The following is a 20,180-nucleotide window of genomic DNA, read 5'->3' as shown; positions in this document are numbered from 1 at the left end:
TAAAGCACATAGGGGGTGGGGGGTCCATCGGCACCATTGTGTTGAAGCCCCCCTGGAATCTGGTGCTAGTACTACGTGAGTAACCTCCATACAACTTTAAACTGTTGCCTGTTCAGGTTTCCAAGCTAGCTGGTGTCATGAGGAGCCACGGCGTGAAGGAGGGAGACCGTGTTGTCATCTACATGCCAATGATTCCACAGACGATGTACACAATGCTGGCGTGTGCAAGAATAGGAGCTATACATAGTCTCATTTTCGGCGGATTTGCTTCAAAAGAGCTCTCAAGTCGCATTGATCATGCCAAGGTAACAATTAATTTTGCTCAGGTATGGGAGAGACGATGTGAAACGGGTCTTGTAATAAATGAAAGTAGCTGGCAAGTAACCTTGCACTTCATCTGCCCCAGTGCTGTGCTACTCACTAGTCAACCATGGAAGGAAAGCCTTGTAAATGAAAGTACTATTATTATTTTTATTTCATCATGATGATATTGTAATTTTTTTTTTGCAGTCAGGCCAGTCAGAGATTTTTTTTGAGGCTTGGTAGCTTTTATAGACTTACTTGCTTTTAAGCAGGATATGAATTGCTCCAATGACAGAGTTTTCAACCTCAGAACTGACCTTTTCCTAAGGAGCTGGCATTTCTAATCAGGACTGCTGACAGGTGGGTAGAAGTGGCAAGATTTAGGACCCTAGGTCAGCAGGGACCCCAGCCTCTTAGTTTTCATTAAAAAAAGAAAGAAAGTCAATTGGATATTTCTGAAGAAACTTGGAACACAAAACATGGAGGCAGCGCTAATGCTTCACCACTCAGCAGGCAGCACCATTAGTAAGGACACTTAATCTCTGTTGCTAAGTGATCAGAGCAAGAAATGCTGAGCAGCCTCACCTGGGACTTGGGAGAGATCCCTCCCAGAGCAGCAGAAAAAACAGGAGAGGCATCTTGCTGCTAGCCTGATGCTGGGCAGAGGAAGATAACTGAGGTATGTTTGTTTAGCAATTTCTGCTGCGTCCAAATTATTTCACTCACTTCCCAAGTGTGGTGACTTTACAGAGTAAAACACAATTGGCTGGCTTTAGTATGTTTTACTCAGAAGTAATTTCCTTGAAATACACAAGGCTTCCTTCCTACTTGGAAAAATGGTGCTCTTGCAATTCCCCCCCCCTCCCAAGTTTCCATGTCCCCACTACTGGTCTGCTTGTCATCACGGGGCTTTTACTTATTAATACACCATAAACAAAAATATAAACTGCAAGGTGAATCAGCAAACACCTTACAGCTGTAGCATGTTAACATTCCTATAAGACTGTATTTCAACACCAGGATACTTTTTTGTTTATCAAGGTAGGCAAAATGGGTTGCGAGCTGTGAAATTGCATATACTTGTTGCTTGTATATTTGTCTTGCAGTTTTACTCCCAGGAGCTCAAGGCTGTGTACTTTGTCTTTCACTGCCCGCTTTTATCTTTACACCTGCCCTATGAGGTAGGCTAGGGCGAGAGTTGGTCGTTCAGACACTAAAACTGTGAAACTGCACATCGTTTGAGGGTTTGGAGGGTTGTTTTTTTTTTGCATAGAATTAGGATCAACATTGTTTGTTTAGGTATTTTGCTGTAAACATCAGGACACTGAGACATTGTAGGAAGCTGCTTTTCTGGCTTTATTTACATCATCTGTGAATGGCAAATCCAAAAGAAGGGCCTTGCTGGATCAGGCCCCAGGGCCTGAATGCAATAGCACTCTCACCTCCTAAGGTTTCCAGCAACTGCTGTTCAGAAGCAGCTGTGCGGGCAGACAATAGCCGGAGTGTCTAGTTGCCACTGAAGGCCTTATCCATGAACTTGTCTCACCTTCTTCTAAAGCCACCCAAGCCATTGCACTATAGCCTGTGGGGATGTGTTCCATAGTGCAACTTTGCAGAGTGTGGCATATACTTGCTTTTTCACTCAGGAGCTCAAGGTTGTATATGTTTACCCCGTCCCCCTTTTATATGTGTAACAGCTTTGTGAGATAGGATAGGTTAAGTTAATATATGTACATAAGCAGCAGTCATCAATAGATGGGTGGGGATAGGGGATGGGGGAAGGACGTGGGTGGCGCTGTGGTATAAACCACTGATCCTCTTGGGTTTGCTGATCAGAAGGTTGGTGGTTCAAATCCCCACGACGGTGTGAGCTCCTGTTGCTCTGTCCCAGCTTCTGCCAAGCTAGCAGTTCGAAAGCACACCAGTGTGAGTAGATAAATAGGCAGGAAGGTAAATGGCATTTCCATGCGCTCTGTGGACAAATGTCAGCTCCCTCGGCCCAAAAGCAAGATGAGTGCTGCAACCCCGTAGTCGCCTTTGACTGGACTTAACCATCCAGGGGTCCTTTACCTTTACCTTACGGGATGGGGAATGGGGCAGGGCCCCCGGTCTACCTACAGTGTGCTGGGCCCAGGAAATCCTTTTGGCATCCCTACACCTAATACATTCAGAAAGTCATCAAACCTGCTAGATGTGGCTCCTCTCTAGGGCAGGGGTAGCCAACATGGTGCCTTTCAGATGTTGTTGACTAAAACTCCCATCAGCCTCAGCCACTTTGGCCAATGGCCAGGGACAGTAGGAGTTGTAGTCCAAAACATCTGATGGTCACGGCTCGATTAGAACGTCTTCAGGTGCCATAATGGATGTTTCCCCATACTGTCTACCTTTCACAGTGTGGTTCAGCTATCACAGTATTAACAAAAAAGAGCTCTGTTGCAAGTGACTGCTTTTCAGTCAATGCTTGCCAGCTTATGGCTGACTTTGCTGTGGCTAATTCTTGCTTTTCTCTTACTGACATGGTGTTTGCAAGTGATACCAGTGTAAGTAGAGGAATGAAGGGAAACGAACCTCTTTTCAGGCATTGCTCCTCAGCGTCAGTTACAGAATAGGATTGAACTTCATTTACACTATCTCTGCTGCCTCTTTCTTTCCTTGTTCATAATTATTTGTTCAAATTTTTTAGTCACAGTGCTCGTTTTAAAGAGATGAGTACACATTCACTCTTGCTAATAAAAATAATTATTTTCCCATTCTGCTCCAGAGTAGCACACGCATCATATCAGTTTTCCGGTGCTTTATCTTGAATTTTAAATAGCTATGGGAATATCACAAAAGCCCGCCCTAGATCATTGTTAGTCTTGTCAGGTTATTGGAAGTCTAAAAGGTGAACAGTGATTAAAGATGTGGAATTGAAGTGTAGGTTTTTCTTTTATCTGTTGCAATACACTGAATAGGCTGTCATGTGTCTTTAGTTTTATGTGACTGTAGTTAAGAAATGCCTCCCTTTAATAGGTTTTTTAAAATAAAGAAATGGTATAGTGTAAAAAGCATCCTTGAAGTTTTCCAGTTGATGGGGATAATGAAAATTTGACAATAAAATGCAAGTACTTGGAACCACTCCACCGATAATGTTGATTATCTTTGCCTATAAACAGGGAATACATGATAATTCTTTATATTCAAATTGGAAAAGTTTTCGAACAAATAGGCAGACAGTTTCTCATTGTATTTCTGTGGGGAAAAAATATGTGTGAGGGCTTGGAATGTGTTCTAATTTGACAAAATGACACATTCTCCAGTCACTGCCCAGAGTGGCTGGGGAAACCCAGCTGGATGGGCGAGGTACAAATAATAAATTATTATTATTATCTTCAAAGACGGGTGCAGTCTCTGCTTGCTGTCAGTAAAGGAAAGTATCAGTGGTCAAGCAAAGTGCTCCTCATTTGACATCATGCCCTCCTGTTTCTAATGGGAATTTGCTCACTTGCCCCTTCTCCAGAAAGTAGGTCAAGCACTCTTTCCCCACAAGTGCAGCCAACAGCTGGCCACTTGGGGGGAATGGATTGAAGACACCGAGGAACCAAGATGGCAGCTCACCTCATCCTGTTCCAAGGAAATCCACTAGGTGGTGAGGTTCAGTCTTGACACTTCTTTGTAATGTTTCATGAGTGGTTAAAAGAGAGAGAAAGAGAAAGTACAAAACTTCTCCCAGCTATTTCTCTTTCTCTTTCTCAGCAGCCTCTTTACTCATCACAGGTTATTTGTACATCTTTCATAGCACAAACACTTCAGAAACTTATATTTACGTGGGGCAGAGGTTATAAAACAAATATATTTTCTTTTATATACAGGTGAAACTCGAAAAAATTAGAATATTGTGGAAAGGTTCATTTCTTTCAGTAATTCAACTTAAAAGGGGAAACTAATATATGAGATAGACTCATGACATGCAAAGCGAGATATGTCAAGCCTTTATTTGTTATAATTGTGATGATTATGCCGTACAGCTGATGAGAACCCCAAATTAACGATCTCAATTTTGGGGTTCTCATCAGCTGTACGCCATAATCATCACAATTATAACAAACAAAGGCTTGACATATCTCGCTTTGCATGTCATGAGTCTATCTCATATATTAAACTCCAGTAGCTAATGAAAACAATTGCTTACATGAATGAACTTTTCCACAATATTCTAATTTTTGAGTTTCACCTGTATATTTACATAGGTTATAAAACAAATACATCTTAAAGCTTCCCTCCTCCTTGAAATGTTTTCAAGGAAATGTGTGCTGAACTTTCATTTTAAAAGTCACCCAGTGTCCATATAAAATAATTTATTCTCTTACCAAGAAAGAAATGTCTACACATAAATCAGGTTTTCACATTTGATAGATAGAAGAAGCAGTGTGAAGTGTGGTGTATGCGTGTATTAGTGGTGATCTTGTGGTTTTAGGACTGGGTAAGGGAGGGACCAGGGTGGCGCTGTGGTCTATACCACTGAGCCTTGGGCTTGCTGATCAGAAGGTCAGCGGTTCACATCCCTGCGACAGGATGAGTTCCTGTTGCTCGGTCCCAGCTCCTGCCAACCTTGCAGTTCAAAAGCATGCCAAAAGTGCAAGTAGATTAATAGGTAAACATTAGGAAGAACTTCCTGACAGTAAGAGCTGTTTGGCAGTGGAATTTGCTACCAAGGAGTGTGGTGGAGTCTCCTTCTTTGGAGGTCTTTAAGCGGAGGCTTGACAGCCATCTGTCAGGAATGCTTTGATGATGTTTCCTGCTTGGCAGGGAGTTGGATTGGATGGCCCTTGTGGTCTCTTCCAACTCTATGATTCTATGGTTCTAGGTACCACTCTGGCGGGAAGGTAAACAGTGTTTCCATGCGCTGCTCTGGTTTTGGTGTTCCATTGCGCCAGAAGCGGCTTAGTCATGCTTGCCACATGACCCGGAAAAACTGTCTGCGGAGCGGACAAACACCGGCTCCCTTGGCCTGTAAAGCAGGCTTCCTCAACCTTGACCCGCCAGATGTTTTGAGACTACAATTCCCATCATCCCTGACCACTGGTCCTGCTAGCTACGGATCATGGGAGTTGTAGGCCAAAAACATCTGGAGGGCCGAGGTTGAGGAAGCCTGCTGTAAAGCGAGATGAGCGCCGCAACCGCAGAGTTGTTCGCGATTGGACTTAACTGTCAGGGATCCCTTTACCTTTACCTTTAAGGGAGGTGTGGTTTGTATTGGATCCCAGTTCTCAGGAACCGCTTACGGATCTGACTGGAATATGGTTATTTACAGGAATTGGATGCGGGGCTCCTCATTCCCATGCCTAATCTCAAAAGTAACGTGTGAAACAACCCAAAGACCCGTGATGATATTGCCTCGTTTCAAAAATAATATTTTAACTGATAAAGCTTTCTCTCTTCTTTTAGCCCAAACTGGTTGTAACGGCAACTTTTGGAATAGAACCTGGAAGAAATGTCGAATACATACCACTTTTAGAGAAAGCGTTGGAGATGATAGAGCACCAGCCTGACAAAGTTCTGGTTTATAGCCGCCCTAACATGGTAGAGTTACTGCAAATAATTTGACACACTTTCTTGGACTATTCCCTTCCCTCTCTGACTTCATATTTTCCCCTGAATATTTAATTGGAACATTTCGTTTTTACGATACTTAAGTAACATTTATTTTTCTCTGTGGCAAAACCTCTATTGCTTTCCTTGTTTAAAGCTTATAATTTTGTAAGTTTCGGTACAGCTGCTAAAAGTCATGTGATAGAGAAATCAGGCATATATTTGGTGCTCCACAAGGAACAGCTAGTTATTTCTGAGCTTTTCTTGTTGTTGTTAAATCCAGTTTAAATGGTTGCAGTGCTCTGTCTCTTGACACGCAGGGAGATGTTGCTCTTAAACCAGGGCGTGACCTGGACTGGCATGAAGAAATGGCGAAAGCAAAGCCATGTGACTGTGTCCCTGTCCTTTCGGACCATCCACTTTATATTCTGTATACATCAGGAACAACTGGCACCCCCAAGGTAGGCCCTGCCTTTCAGTATCTGTGACCAAATTATGCTCTATTCCACATGAGGGAGAATTTAATTAAAAGGCTGAAAATGTTTTCCCAGAGCTTAGCACTCATAAAAGATTAGCGTTGTTGGAGCTGGCTTTAATCGTATTTCATTACTCTAACATCGCTTTTAATGTCTGAAGCGGAGTTGTCAGTGAATGTTTGAGCCACTTGGATTTTTCTTCCCAACCAAAGTATTCCCAGCCTGCCGCTGCACTTTGCAGCGGTTCACCTTGAAGATCCTAGGTAGCTCCACTGTGTCTCTGATCTTCAGATTCTCTTGATTCTCCCCAGGTGACACCACACAGCTTTTTTTTTTTTTTGGTCCTGTGTTGTGCTGGATCAGGATAAGATCAAAGAACTAAGCTCCTGTGCCGTGATGGCATATGGATGAAATCGATGAAGCAGATGAAATAAACCACATGAAATATATGGAATAGTGAGTGGGAAGAAGCAACAACCAAAGATAGAGTCTCACACGTAAACAAGAAAATAAAATAAAAAATTCCTTCCAGTGGCACCTTAGAGACCAACTAAGTTTGTTCTTGGTTTGTTCTCATACCAAGAACAAACTTAGTTGGTCTCTAAGGTGCTACTGGAAGGAATTCTTTATTTTATTTTGTTTTGACTATGACCATGGCTATGGCTACCTACCTGTAATGTAAACAAGAAGCAAGAGGAATGTTTACAGCAACATATAGCTAACTTGAATAGACTAGATGAGGAAAGGGATAGCTAGCAAATGGTCCATGAGGAGAGATGGAGAATGGCTTGAGATTGGATGTGAGGAACTTCAGACCCAGGAGCCTAGTGCGGCCCTCCTGGCCTTCCTGTCTGGCCCTTGGGATTCTTCCCAGATAGGAATATGCCACTCAAACTGAGGAGAGTCCTCCACCTTAAGCCTTAGTTAACAAGAAGCACCAGCAGCTGTATTTGCAAATGACTCGCACAAGTGGCTGGCAAGGCTTCTCACCATCTCATGCAGGGATCTTGGGGGGGGGGGCAGATAGCTTTATTTTTTAAAATTTAAGCCATTTCTATATTGCCCTTTGATTCAGAATTCCCCACTAAGGTTTACAGTAACTAATAGGAACACCATAAACAATGGAAGGCATTTCTGAAAGTAAACACAGCGGATGGGGAAAAACCACACACATCAGAGACTAAAAGCCTGGGGAGTAGGGGGATGCTTTTGCCTGGTACCTTTAAAAAGAAAGAAGAAGAAGACCTGAGCATGTGCCAGGAAAACCTGGCTGGGAAGAGGACCACGAGTGAGATGCCATAGCCAAAAAGGTCCCTTTCCTCTGTGCCTACCTCTAAGGGAAGACCTTAGTCTACTGAGAAAATAAATGTGCCCGTATCCCATGAATGAGCAGTGCTAACTTACATGTGCAAGACACTCTGCTATGTATCTGGCTAATCACGCTCCCTGTAGTATCCAAAGCCATATCCAGTTAAGTACCGTAACACAAAACCAGGAAAACTAGGGACAATGTTCTAAGGAAAGGCAAGTGGTTTGTTTTCCTCTCTCTAAGAAATCCCAAATGGAGACCATGACAAGCCAGATGCATGGATTTTCCAGCCTCTGCTGTTCTCACATGTGGACTGTGAGATCTGGAAAGGTTCAAGCAGAACTCTTCTGAAAACATCAGTATCTGGGCATGTATGTTCTCTGTAGTATTTGGACTGAAAACTACTAGTTTTTAGTCAGTTACCCGAGGTTCAACATAAATCTTGTAATGTTCTTTATAAGTGCATTAGGGTCAGGAGCCTTAGGTTACTGCAGTGCATCTATCTGGTTTCAGCACAATATATAGGACATAAACCAAATTGCAAAGAGCAGTTGCTTTTATGTTAAAAGAACAGCATTCCACACCTCCTCGTTGCAGAGATGAAGTCTAAAAATAAAGGTCATTTCTGCTAATCTGAAGGGCTCCTAGGAGCTAGGGGGAGAGTTGCTAATTGCTTCAGAAAGTTAAATTATGGAAACAGTAATTTTCCTTATGGGATGAAGTTTTCAGGGCGTAATTTATTTACAAACGATCTTAATTTCACATTGCTTCTCACTTAGGGTGTTGTTCGACCAACAGGTGGCTATGCTGTTATGTTAAACTGGACCATGTCAGCTGTATACGGCCTTAAATCCAAAGAGGTAACTTCTATTGATTTATTTTTCATTTTATAAGTTGTTTTCTGTGAAATACCCCAAAGTGATTTAACTTTTTTTTAGAAGCATATTTAAAAACAATTTCAAGTGCACTGCAGAGATTCAGACTGGAATTTAAAATCTCCACTTAAAAGGGCTTTTGGGACAGGAAGGCATTTAGTAGGTGCCCAAAAGGATAACAGAGATAATGTCTGATGTGTAGCAGAAGGGTAGGTGCCACCACACTAAAGGCCTGGATCCTACATGGTATCTATAGAAGGCCTTCCCTGTAGTGCAGTGACCAGCTAGGGTATATAAAGTGTGAGTCAGTAGTTTTAGATCTCCTGGTTCCAGGCTGTATAGGGCTTTGAACACCAGTGCCAGCACCTCCCACTTCACCTGGTAGCTAATTGATAGGCAGTGTGAGTCTTTCCAGGACAGGTGTCATATGGTAGCAATATTCAGATGCAATTAGCAGTCAAGCTGCAGCATTTTGCACTCGCTGCAGCTTCTGGACCAACCTCAGGGACAGCCTCACCTAGTTAATGCTTATGAAAAAACATGCTTATACTTAAAAAAAATAAAATCTTCTTTCTTTTAGGTTTGGTGGGCAGCATCTGATTTAGGCTGGGTGGTTGGCCATTCTTATATCTGTTACGGACCTCTCTTGCACGGGAATACAACGGTTTTATACGAGGTGACTGCTTATTCTAATGTCTGTTATTTAATTACTTTTATAGGCTAAATAAGCTCTCGGAGAATTCTGGAGGGGGGGGGGAAACAAAAGAGAACACCAATGCATGTTTTACTGTTTAGCATGGGTTTGACATGACTGTTCTTCTGCAGCCTCGTGTGTGGACTGAGCTGGTTCTTAAATGGCCAGAGAAGCTCTGCCCATCCAAAGGAGGCAGAACTTGGAAAGTTACCTACTGTCCTGGATCACAAAGCAGTGGAAAGCCATAGCCTCCCACTATGTCAGTCAGTGAGCCTGAGCACCTTTCCTCTTCTGTGTGCTAGAGGAGGAGAATGGAAATCTTTACTTCTGGTTATAACTAAAACCACGGTTTCCCATTGCATTCAAATCTGGGAAACTGAGGTTTGTTTAAACTGTACATACTGAGAGCCAACGTGGAATCAAGTCTTGAGTGTAGGAGGCTTTAACACTTTGGCACGAATAGGAGCTTTTTCCAATAGTGGGGGCACATGTGGGCTATCAGGATTTTGACCACAGCAGGTGGCGGAGAGTTAAAACCACCACCAACCACCCATCTCCACTACAGAGTTTCAGTCTCAGCTGGGGCATTCATTCCTGCTGTTTACTTTTAAAAACTCATGCATACAATGTGCATGAAATGTCTACTGACGGTGCATTGGCTTGTTTTTGAACATACATTCCTGGCTTCGTCTTAGGAGGCTACTTTGGACTTCACATCCATATTTGTGAAATACTGTGTTCTTGATCTTTTAAGCCAGGCTTGATGCAAGCTTTGGGATGGGTGTTCAGTGATCTTTCCCCCCGATTGTCTTTTTCCTCCCACAGCCTGGTGACTGAGTACATTAAGCTCCAATATGCAGGAGTGTAGTGAACTGGAAGCTGCTTGCCTGCAACAGTTGTTCTTTCAAGTGTGCGTTCTGTCCAGTTTCACATCCTTCCCTCCATCCTTACAACAGTAGACTTATCAAGACAAAATAGCTTTTTTATTTCTAGATATATGGAAGGAATTTGGTGTGGAAGCTCTTCATCCCATATGTGCTCTTTTACTGTGTATGGATGAGGGATGGGGAATCAACCCCTCTTTCAGAGCTTTCTACAAAGTCCTGCCAGTGGTCTGAGCAGGTGCTTTCCTGTATGTTCAGACTGCAAAGTGAATGTTGCATCTAGCTAATTATGTTTGTTAGCCTCCTAGCGGAGTTCAGAGATGCAGGAAGTCACAGCCTGTTAAGGATCTGCTCTTGTAAAACCCGGTGGGTCAGGCTGTTTAATCCCATATTAATTCCTTGTTGCTTTCCTTTGTTTTTGAAGAACTGCGTATAGATAGCCAGGGGAGGATTAGTTTTACTTCTCACATACCAGAACAATTCAGAGACAATTCCTTGTGAGGATAAAATGGTGTTGATGGTGTTGCAGCTGTAAACACCCCCTTGAGTGTCTTGGAGAATAGAAATATAAGTGAATAAATAAGAAAACATTGGTGCTGACACAGCCAAGAAATTGAAATCTTAGACACATTTCGTATCTGAACGTAGTGCATTTCTGAGTGCACCATGAGATAGAACTGAGCTGTTAATGGAGCAGCAAATGGATGCTTTCCTTCTAGTTGTATAAAGGCAGTTTACCAGTTGCTTGAATACACTGCTGACAAGTTGATAACTACTGCTACATTCAGGACTCAAATTGCAGAAGACTCATGGAACACTTTTACCCAACGACAACTTTAAAAACACCTCCCAAATCTCTTCGTAGGGGAAGCCTGTGGGGACTCCAGACGCTGGAGCTTTTTTCCGTGTGCTCGCAGAGCATGGAGTCGTTGCCATGTTTACTGCACCGACTGCAATTAGAGCAATCCGTCAACAGGACCCTGAGGCTAACTTGGGGAAACAGCACAGCCTGACAAGGTGAGTTTCAATTAAGCCAGAAGCTTGTTTTTATTCATTATCCGAAATAAGCCCTAAGTGTATATCTCGAGTTCAGCCAGCTGTAAAGATGCTATAACAAATAGGTTTTGTGTGTGCATATATACTATGGCCACAAGTAAATACAAATGGTCAAACCATCGTTGCAGTGTTTCAAGCTTTGCATTCTCCTTCCTTTCTCCCTCAGAATGCACCACTTTCCTCCTTTTCTCCCTTACTAGTTTGAGCAACCCATCATGTGTTGTGACATATTAATAGGTCGAACTATGATTTGCACAAACCGTGGTTTGCCGACAAAGCAGAATTGGAAATCATGACATGAAGTAGGCTTCAAATTCTAGTTTGGAGATAAAGACTTTCCAATACAATAATACCGTAAAATATTTGTTATAAGAAAGAGAAGGGTGTAACCAGCCATCAGAGCCTAATCTGTTTTGACCTTTTGAGCTTTTGCAGTGACAAATGATCAAAATTGGTAGTTTGGCAGTCCCAGAGGTGGGTTCAGAATGGAATTTATCTCAGGCTTGTTCTTAAAAATTAGACTATCCCATTATTTTACACTGAAATCCCTTTTCTCTCCCCTCCCCCATATAAGCACACTCTGGATAGGGCTGCATGTGATGACTCACCATCTGTTTTTTACAAAAATGTTCAGATGAGAAAACCTGCAGTGATCAGACAATTAAAGTCTGAGGGGGAAAAACGATTTAGCTGTAATTTCCAAACAATGAAACGAAAGTGTGTTGAATGTACATACACAAAACCTCCGCTAAATAAATCCTTGTTAACACACATTATTTAGATACTCACCAATATTACACTTTCCCCAGATTACTAGCCCTCATACCAGAAATTTTGCTACCCTTTAAAGCAAGGGGGGGGGGAGTCGCTAGCCCTCCAGATGTTGGACTCCAGCTCTCCTCAGCCCCAGCCAGCATGGTCAACAGTCAGGGATCATGAGATACTTAGTCCAGTAACATCTGGAGGGCCATAATTTCCCCACCTGGTTTAAGGCATCACAGGCCGGCTGTTTTTAGTTATGGAATTTAGTTATTATAGATAACTACAATCTGAAGAAGATATACTAGGAATTCTGGCTATGTTATTTATGACTGTACTGTTTGCTGCTTAAATAGTAATGATTCCTCAGCATCTCTGTTTACCGGAGTGGAGGTAGGATCTTGCGCAGCTTCCAAAGTGCCAATGGGGTGGCGGCCCTGTCTTATAAATAAAGTGCCGAAGAGGCCAAAATGTTGTAGCAAGGAGAGATCGGCTTGCATAGGTTTGAACACGCCTTTTATCACATTAAACCTAGTATGCATTATTCTACAAACAAAAATAAATATTTATGGGAGCTCCTCTGAATAATTCATCTGTAGCTGTTCAGTTGCTGACATAACATATTCTTTGTTTTATTCTGCCATTTTATGGACAGTTTTCCCATGTGTCTCCCTCCTTATAATTTGCAAGTGCCTTTTGCCATTTGCAAGACGCATGCCATTGTCACTTCTCATATATCTGTCTATGGTCCTATTTATTTACTGCTTAGCTCCCAGGATTCTACCATGAAGAGTTTGTGGGAACCCCCCCCCCTATTGTATGCTCCTTTCTTTGCCTCTCTCATAGCAGGGAGAAGTGAGAGCCTGCACTGGGGAGACCCTCCTTTTACAATGAATTTGGTACTGCAATGTATCCCTGGGTAGGGCTGGCTCTACCATTAGGAAGGGTAGGGCAGTCAACTCAGGCAGCTGATTTTGAGTGTCATGAAAGGGTAGCAAATGGTTAGTTATTTATTTTTACTTTTTAAAACTCTGTTTTTACTCTCACAGAGAGGATTTTGGGGGATTTTCTGCTTCCGTCACCAAATTAACTTGGCCAGTCTTGGTTTCTGTGCTCTTGGGGAGGTGGTTGCTAAGTGCTGTTTCACTTCAAGCAGCAAAAAATGCCCTGTCTCAGTCGTGCCTCTGGAAGAGAACCCACTTATGATGGATTTTTCTCAGCTAAGAAGTGTTTGCAGCTATTTCTGCTGACTGGCAGTGCATGCTAGTCACCTCAGAGCTCCCTTCCTTCACCTACAGCCGTCTGTTAAATCAGCTTCATCAACAGGGAAACTCCGTAGCTTATTCTTCAAAGCATGCACACAACACTTACCTTAGCATGCTTCTCTTTTTTATATTGCGGAGAATGCTGAAAATAATATTTATTTGAAACAGGTTCCGAACACTCTTTGTAGCTGGTGAACGCTGTGATGTGGATACGTTAGAATGGTGCAAGAAAATCTTCAAGGTTCCGGTTTTGGATCACTGGTGGCAAACTGGTGAGTTCTGTGCATTTATAGCCACCTTTCTGAATAAAGTTTTTGTTTTCAAGCCAGTTGATAGGTGGAGCTTCTTGCTCTTCTGTGAATTTCTCATTGCAGCTGGGAATAGTTGGGATTCATTCTCATTTGGCCATGGACTTCCCGTGGCTGTGATTTAACTTATTATCTCCTAATTTCATTTGGGCCCCCTCTAACTATTTTTCTGGTTTCTGTTTCTCACAAAACTGAGTTATTTGGTTTATTTTGGAACTGGGAATTGTCGTGACTATTCTTCTACTGGAAAAAAGACATGCATCATTCTACTTATTAATAAAGTGAATGCAGCCTCAAATGGGTCTTGCTGGAAGCACTGACCAACTGATTGGAACTTAGCTTGCAGGGCTTACTGTATTGATTCTGTTGCCCCTGCAGGCAAAGAAAGCAGGATTTGAAGCAGCCACCAATTAGCTGATGCTGAAAATCCCACTTTCTTTCCCCACCTGATCTGAAATCAAAACCACACAGGGAATTGAAGATACTTCACCTGACTTCATGGTGAAACCAGGTGATAGATAGGTGGGTATTCCCGTTCACTACCAAACTGGTCTGCCTGCAGGTGAAATCTGGATCCGGATTAATAATCCTAAAATGTTTAGCAAATATGTTACCCCAGTAGATAGGACCTCACATCCCCATTGCTTCCTGGTGCTTTAAATTCTCTCCCACCTGCTGTTGGTTCAAAGTCTTGTTACTGCTACACTGACTGGGCTCTGTCTCTCATCCTTCAATACACAAAGGAAAAGAATGCACAAGAAAAACTGTCAACATTCCTGATAATGCCTCTTCAGATGATTAAAGCTTGCGGAAATAAAAATATATTCACTCAGTGACAAGAGACATAAAAGTAGGTGCCAGGAATGCTTCCTTGGGGAAGAGAATCTGAAAGTGGGTCACCACAACAGAAAACAGTTTCAGCCCTTTGCTCAGCAGGAGTGCTTTCAGCTGATGCACCTTTCTGGATTTCTCAGTGCCAATCAGCCTGCAGCAACTGGGCCCAGTTCGTTTTCCTCCTGTCCTGAAAATCAGCATTTGATCTGTTTTCCTCTACTGAGGCAGAAGAGCCTTCCAGGATCTCGCCAAACAATTCCAACTTTCAGTTTTGCCTTCTAGTCCCGATCCCGCCTCTCCTTCTGATGATGATGATGATGATATATTGGCTGGAAGCAAATAAATAAAAAGAACCCATTTCTCCCAAGTGTAAACGGTGTAACGTTAGAGCCATAACTCAGTGAAAAGAAGAATTGGTCCCACCCAGCCCAGTTACTTTTGATTAAAGTGGAGCCACGATTGTAAAGGGAAAAAAACTGTTAGAAAATGATTTAGTAGTAGTATCTGTGATAATTTTGCCTTCAATTCAGCTAGCGTAATATATTGGCTGCAATTCCCTACTATCTTTGTGTCTGAATGATGGGCTATAATAATATCTCCAGACACCTTTTGCCCTGCAAAAATCACCAGTCTAAAATACAGGGGAGCTGCTACCAGTGATGGGCCAGTGGACTGACTTGGTATGAAAAGCTACCGTGTTCCTACCAGACATGTGCTTTTCTTTCTTCTGTATTGCATAGACTCTATAGCATGGGTAGGTAGCATCACCACCTGTTCTTCTGTATGCCGCTTTCCCACAAAGTTGTGCCCTAAGTGGCTCGCAACAGATCAGGTGAACAATTAAGCGAAACAAATATATATGAAGCAGTATCATTAGTAAATAAATACAACAACAACAAAAATCCATATAGGTTTATATAAAACAATGATCCAATTTAGCAGCTTAAACTAAGAAGGAAAGAGGAATGAAGCCTAACACAGAAACTATACATATTTTTGTATGTTTCTTTCAATAATATATGCATTCATGAACACTTTACCTTAGTATATGCATTTTTGTAAACGTTACCCTAGTGAAGAACTGCGTTACAAATTCAGGAAAGTGGATGGCTGTGCTTTGATGTGGATGGTGGAGCTTCAGTTTGGGAATTATTTTTGGGAAAACACGTGAAATCAGTAGGTTTACCTTTAAATACAAACTGCATTAAATTTCTCCTCCATCCCTAGTGCCACCTAAGCCAGTTGTCCAAAGTACAAAGATTACCCCCCCGTCTGCCTCCAGGTTGTAGAGTTTCAGCGTTAGCCTGCCCTCCCCATCCCTCTGAAGATCTCCTCTCTGCACTGTACGAGTCTTACTCATTGTAATTGTGAGATTGGATTGTATCCATTCCACCTCACTTGTCGCTGATGCTGCATGTAAGTTAAGCATGTATCAGGGATCTCTTCAGTTCCTCTAACTGTTTAGCTCCATCGTTTCCTCTTGCCTCTGCCCCTCTTCTAGCCATTATGTCATTACTCTGTTGTAGGGAAAGGCTAGCTAAATCACCGTTCAGAATGATTCTGATCTCAAAAGTTATTTTAAGATCCACTAGAAGCATTGGGTTGGAGGGGTTCGCTTTTAAAATCTTATTTCCATAAGCGAGAGAAGCTGTGACAAGCCTCTAGTTTTATATATTCCTCTGAAAATGTTACAGGCTGCTGATGTCATTCGTGTTGCCTGGCAACACTTTTTTTCTAGTTCAGAGACTGGAGTCCTCATTAGGGTAAAGTAGATGGTTTTACTGATGATTTGAGAACAGGGAACTGAGGAGTTAAGCTCCATGAATCTCTTTTATAGAAAGAATAATCCTTTGCAAGATTTAAGGCAGCCACAGCGGAGCCTTTGTTGCAGAGATGGCAAGAAGCAGTTATAAACACTAATCCCTGCTGTAGGTAATTTTTACCCAACTAAAATAGTAGCAGCCTAATCAGTCTTTTTATCTTTATAGTATTAGTCTGACTAAAGTAGAAACAATGTTTTCTGGACACGATTAAATGTAAAATGAGAGATGCAATTACTTTTGTTACATCAATTTGAATCTAATGTCCACTGTGCAGCATTATAAACATTTGCAACGGAGAAAGCTAATAAGGTACTCTGATTGAATTAAAACTGGGAAACACATATTGTAATGATGTGCATGGAAAAAAAAAGATTGTGTCTTTATTATGCAATGCATGATACATACTGGAAGTAAATAATGGGAGATATTTCGAAGGTGATTCTTTCTCCCTTAGTCGGAGGAGAATGCTGTAGTTCTTCTGCCTTTCCTTGCCTACAACGTAGTAGTTGTCTGACTGCTTGCCTCTTCCTTACATCTTCTGTGGGACAGTGCTGCAGTCATGCATGCTATGAAAGGAGGGAGCCTGGCTGACCCAGAAAGAAGAACAGGATATAAATGTACAAAATTACAGTTTCAGACTTTTTGGATTAAAAAGCAAATGGATATACAGCTTGATCATTTGTGGAGGGCTTCCACATTTCAAGGTGCAAATTAGGGATGTCAGTAGAGGAAAAATGCCCTGTTGCCTCCCCCCACTCCCCATTTTTCCTATGACTATAAGGTTTGCTCAACTTAATTAACAGGCACATAATCACAGATTCCACAGATTGGCTGATGCGGAAGGATACCACAAAGCACCAATCAATAGGGAACAGATCCAGTCGTCCAGTTGACAGATGTTCTATTGCTTTACACAGTGAGGCAGAAGGATGCTGCCTTCAGACCTTTAATGCTCCTGGAATATCCTCTTGCTTTTGCTTCATGGGCTTCAACTGCATCCAGCCTGGTTCTGCTAGACTCCCTGACTCCCAGGCAAACACCTGGCCTTTGGGCTCTAAGGATCATGCACACGGTCCTCTGCTGGAAAATGCTGCACAATCAGGACCTCTTTATAAATAATGTTATCCGTATGCAGAGATACACGTGCGTCTTTGTACTGGTGATGATCTGAATATATGGTGTGCAGTGTTTTCTGCACAGCAGATACACGGTTTGGGCAGTTGGTGTGCATATAAACTGCCAGTAATGTATGCTAAATGTGATGGAAGAATAGGCCTTTCATATATTACAGCATAAAACTGCATTTTCCCAACACAGATGATCATCTTTATGTTTGAAAAACCTTACTTACACAGTAGGGAGTTGTCATTCAGAAGGACGAATGTTTCTGCATGGTCACTAGCCTGCTCTTGTGGTGATCTTTTGATTTTTCAGTTTATTCTGCAGGCCTTTTCTAAGGCTCCATAAAGTGAGCGACAGAAACGGGGCCCAGAAAAACCAGCCCAAGTTAAATCCTGCTTATTTCAACTAACCAGAGCGATTTAAGCAAGCTAGCTGGATCGGAACTATAGTTTTGCTTCCTTCAGGATTTCGTTGAGGTCATTTTTCTCAATCTGTATAGTGGGTAACAGTATAAAACATTTAATTCCATGAGCGTTCAACAAAATTGTGCATATGTTGTAATCACGCTTGAGGGCAGCATGAGAAAGAGGCAACAGGGCATGTGCCACCTTGTGGGCTGGCAGGGTGTCGTGAGGAATGTGCCCCCCAAAAACCGTGCCCGGGGTGACAGCCCGCCCTGCCCACACTGTGCCTCCGAATCTAGTAATAACACCTGTGCATACATCAGTGTTGCAGTGGTCAACACCCATCCCAAAGCATTTCTGTATTGGTACAGCAAGTCTTCATGCGGGGTTGAAAGTATATTCCGCCGTAAAATGACTAAATCCACAAGGAACCATACAGAAACAAAAAGGTCCGCCGCTAAATGTCTCTCCTGTTTTAACTGATCCTGGAAAACTAGTTTCAGGAGCTATGAGCCCACTAAAATTAGCACTTAAATTTATGGTACTTACTATAAAATCATATCTACCGTTCAGTACCCTGAGAGTAGAATTATTTCTTGCATGAGTTAGCCTCCTATTGATTTTTCACGGGTGCCGTAGAAGTGGATCAGAGCCACAGCACTGGTACCCTCAGGTATGTTGAATACTAAAAATAGAACATTTTGTACAGATAGCTGAAGAGTATTCAGTTATAGAGTAGCTATGTTTGGATACTATCTAGAGAACGGAATTTGTTTTTGAAAGGAAATGAAACAAAATGTCATTAGAGAAGTATGTTGTTTTAGTGAATGGATAGACAGCACACTAATTTAGTCTCTCTTGGTACATTTAACCTTCATTAATATTTGGGATCTTTTGATTATTGGCTCATGAGGAATCCTGCGAGATTTTCTGTGTATATAGCCTTAAAAAAATGACTTTCAGTAATAATTCATTGCCTTTGCTGACAGAATCATTGCTTTGCAGTTGTTGTAGTGATTTTCTTGCCGTTAGCTCTCCTGATTTCTGACAGCTTGTATGTGTAACAGAATTAACTGGAGTCCACAAAGTGCTTTTTCAGTAGTGGCAGGCTTTTATCAAGGTAGATTTGGAGAGCAAGGAACCAAGCAGGGGGTTGTTGAAATTGCTGTGGGTACTACAAAATACCCATTTCACAGAGGAGGACCCAGACATGCTTAGCCCTGTCTCCTAAACAAACAAACAACTAAACAAAACACCTGGTCAAAACAACTACATTTTGACTGTGTTGTTCCTTCACTATAGGAAAGTATGCTTATGATGTTGTGCTGCAGACATCTCACAAGCAACTGACAGGCCATTATCTGAACAGGGTAGTGGCTATATGGGCCTTTGGTCTAATCCAGCAGGCCTATTCCGTTCTTAAAATGGAGAGCAATGAGAAATTTACCTTTTCCTATGCCTCCAGTGAAGTTGTAGCATAATTTGATTGAGACCACTGCTGTTTTTCAGCATCATGCTGTTAAGAAGTTCATTAAGGACAATTTCATCCATTCTAATCACTTAGAATGGAATAATGGTGCCTTTTCAGGCCACACATGATCCTTGCATCATCTGTTAGCCAAACTTGCTTTCTGCTTCAATGACGAAGTTGATATGTATCAAACATCTTAAACTAAAATTACAGTAGTGCTTTATGATGTTCACTGGGGGCCTGCTAACAACTTGAGTTGTTTTTTTTTTTAATGACAAATCTTGAAATGAATTTAGTGTGTTTTAATCCTGCTCTGAGTAGGCAGGATGGACTGTGCAGTGATTTCTCATTGCAAAGTTCTCATTACTTCCATGTTGTTATAAACATACAGCATGGCGTGAAAGAGATGCACCTACAGATTTATGCCAATGGATTTGTAACCTTAGGATAAGGAATCTACAGTATATAAAATGACTAAATGCACCCTAAGTAATTAAACAAGTTGCTTTAAGACTAGAGGAGCTCAAGGCAATAACAATGTCCATTAGGTCAAAAGGTGTTATTTTTTACCTCCCTGAAATTGGAGTAAAACTGATGACTGCTGAGACCTATTTACATGTACTGTCTTAATGTACTTGTAAACTACAGTGGTACCTCGGGTAAAGTAAGCTTCAGGTTAAGTACGCTTCAGGTTAAGAACGGACCTCCGGAACGAATTAAGTACTTAACCCGAGGTACCACTGTATATTAATGTTGGGCACAGCTTTCCTGATCTGGAGCAAGGAGATTAAAACAGAAGAGCTGCCACTGTCTCCAACGCAAAGGCTGGCAGAGAGGGGATTATGCTTCATCCTAACCCCAAACACCCCCAGCCATCACACCATGTTAGTGGTGATGGGTAGAACTACAGCAATTTTAGGAGTTGCTTTATAAACCAGAAGGTTCAGCTATGTGAATTGGTAAATTTAGTCACACAATGTAACTTTTTAAAATATGTATTACAAATGTATGCTTGACTGCCATATG

General features: G+C 41.9%; 1 protein-coding gene across 6 annotated transcripts in view; it reads left to right on the top strand.

Annotated features, from left to right (window-relative positions):
• The window catches only part of ACSS3 (acyl-CoA synthetase short chain family member 3), a 56,979-nt gene that overhangs the window by 14,033 nt on the left and 22,766 nt on the right, over positions 1–20,180 (top strand). For 5 of the 6 annotated variants that reach the window (XM_033162614.1, XM_033162613.1, XM_033162618.1 and 2 more), the window contains 7 exons: positions 117–305; positions 5,731–5,865; positions 6,195–6,335; positions 8,439–8,519; positions 9,115–9,210; positions 10,978–11,129; positions 13,361–13,464. In XM_033162614.1, coding sequence (XP_033018505.1) covers positions 117–305; positions 5,731–5,865; positions 6,195–6,335; positions 8,439–8,519; positions 9,115–9,210; positions 10,978–11,129; positions 13,361–13,464 — 898 coding nt within the window. Of the gene's footprint in view, positions 1–116; positions 306–5,730; positions 5,866–6,194; positions 6,336–8,438; positions 8,520–9,114; positions 9,211–10,977; positions 11,130–13,360; positions 13,465–20,180 lie in introns of those variants that run through there. The other variant, XM_033162619.1, reaches the window with a different exon arrangement.

This window comes from Lacerta agilis, chromosome 10 (genome assembly GCF_009819535.1).
Source record: "Lacerta agilis isolate rLacAgi1 chromosome 10, rLacAgi1.pri, whole genome shotgun sequence".
NCBI classification, from domain to species: domain Eukaryota; kingdom Metazoa; phylum Chordata; class Lepidosauria; order Squamata; family Lacertidae; genus Lacerta; species Lacerta agilis.
Note: the sequence above shows the minus strand (reverse complement) of the source record. Positions and strands in the feature narration are given on the sequence as shown.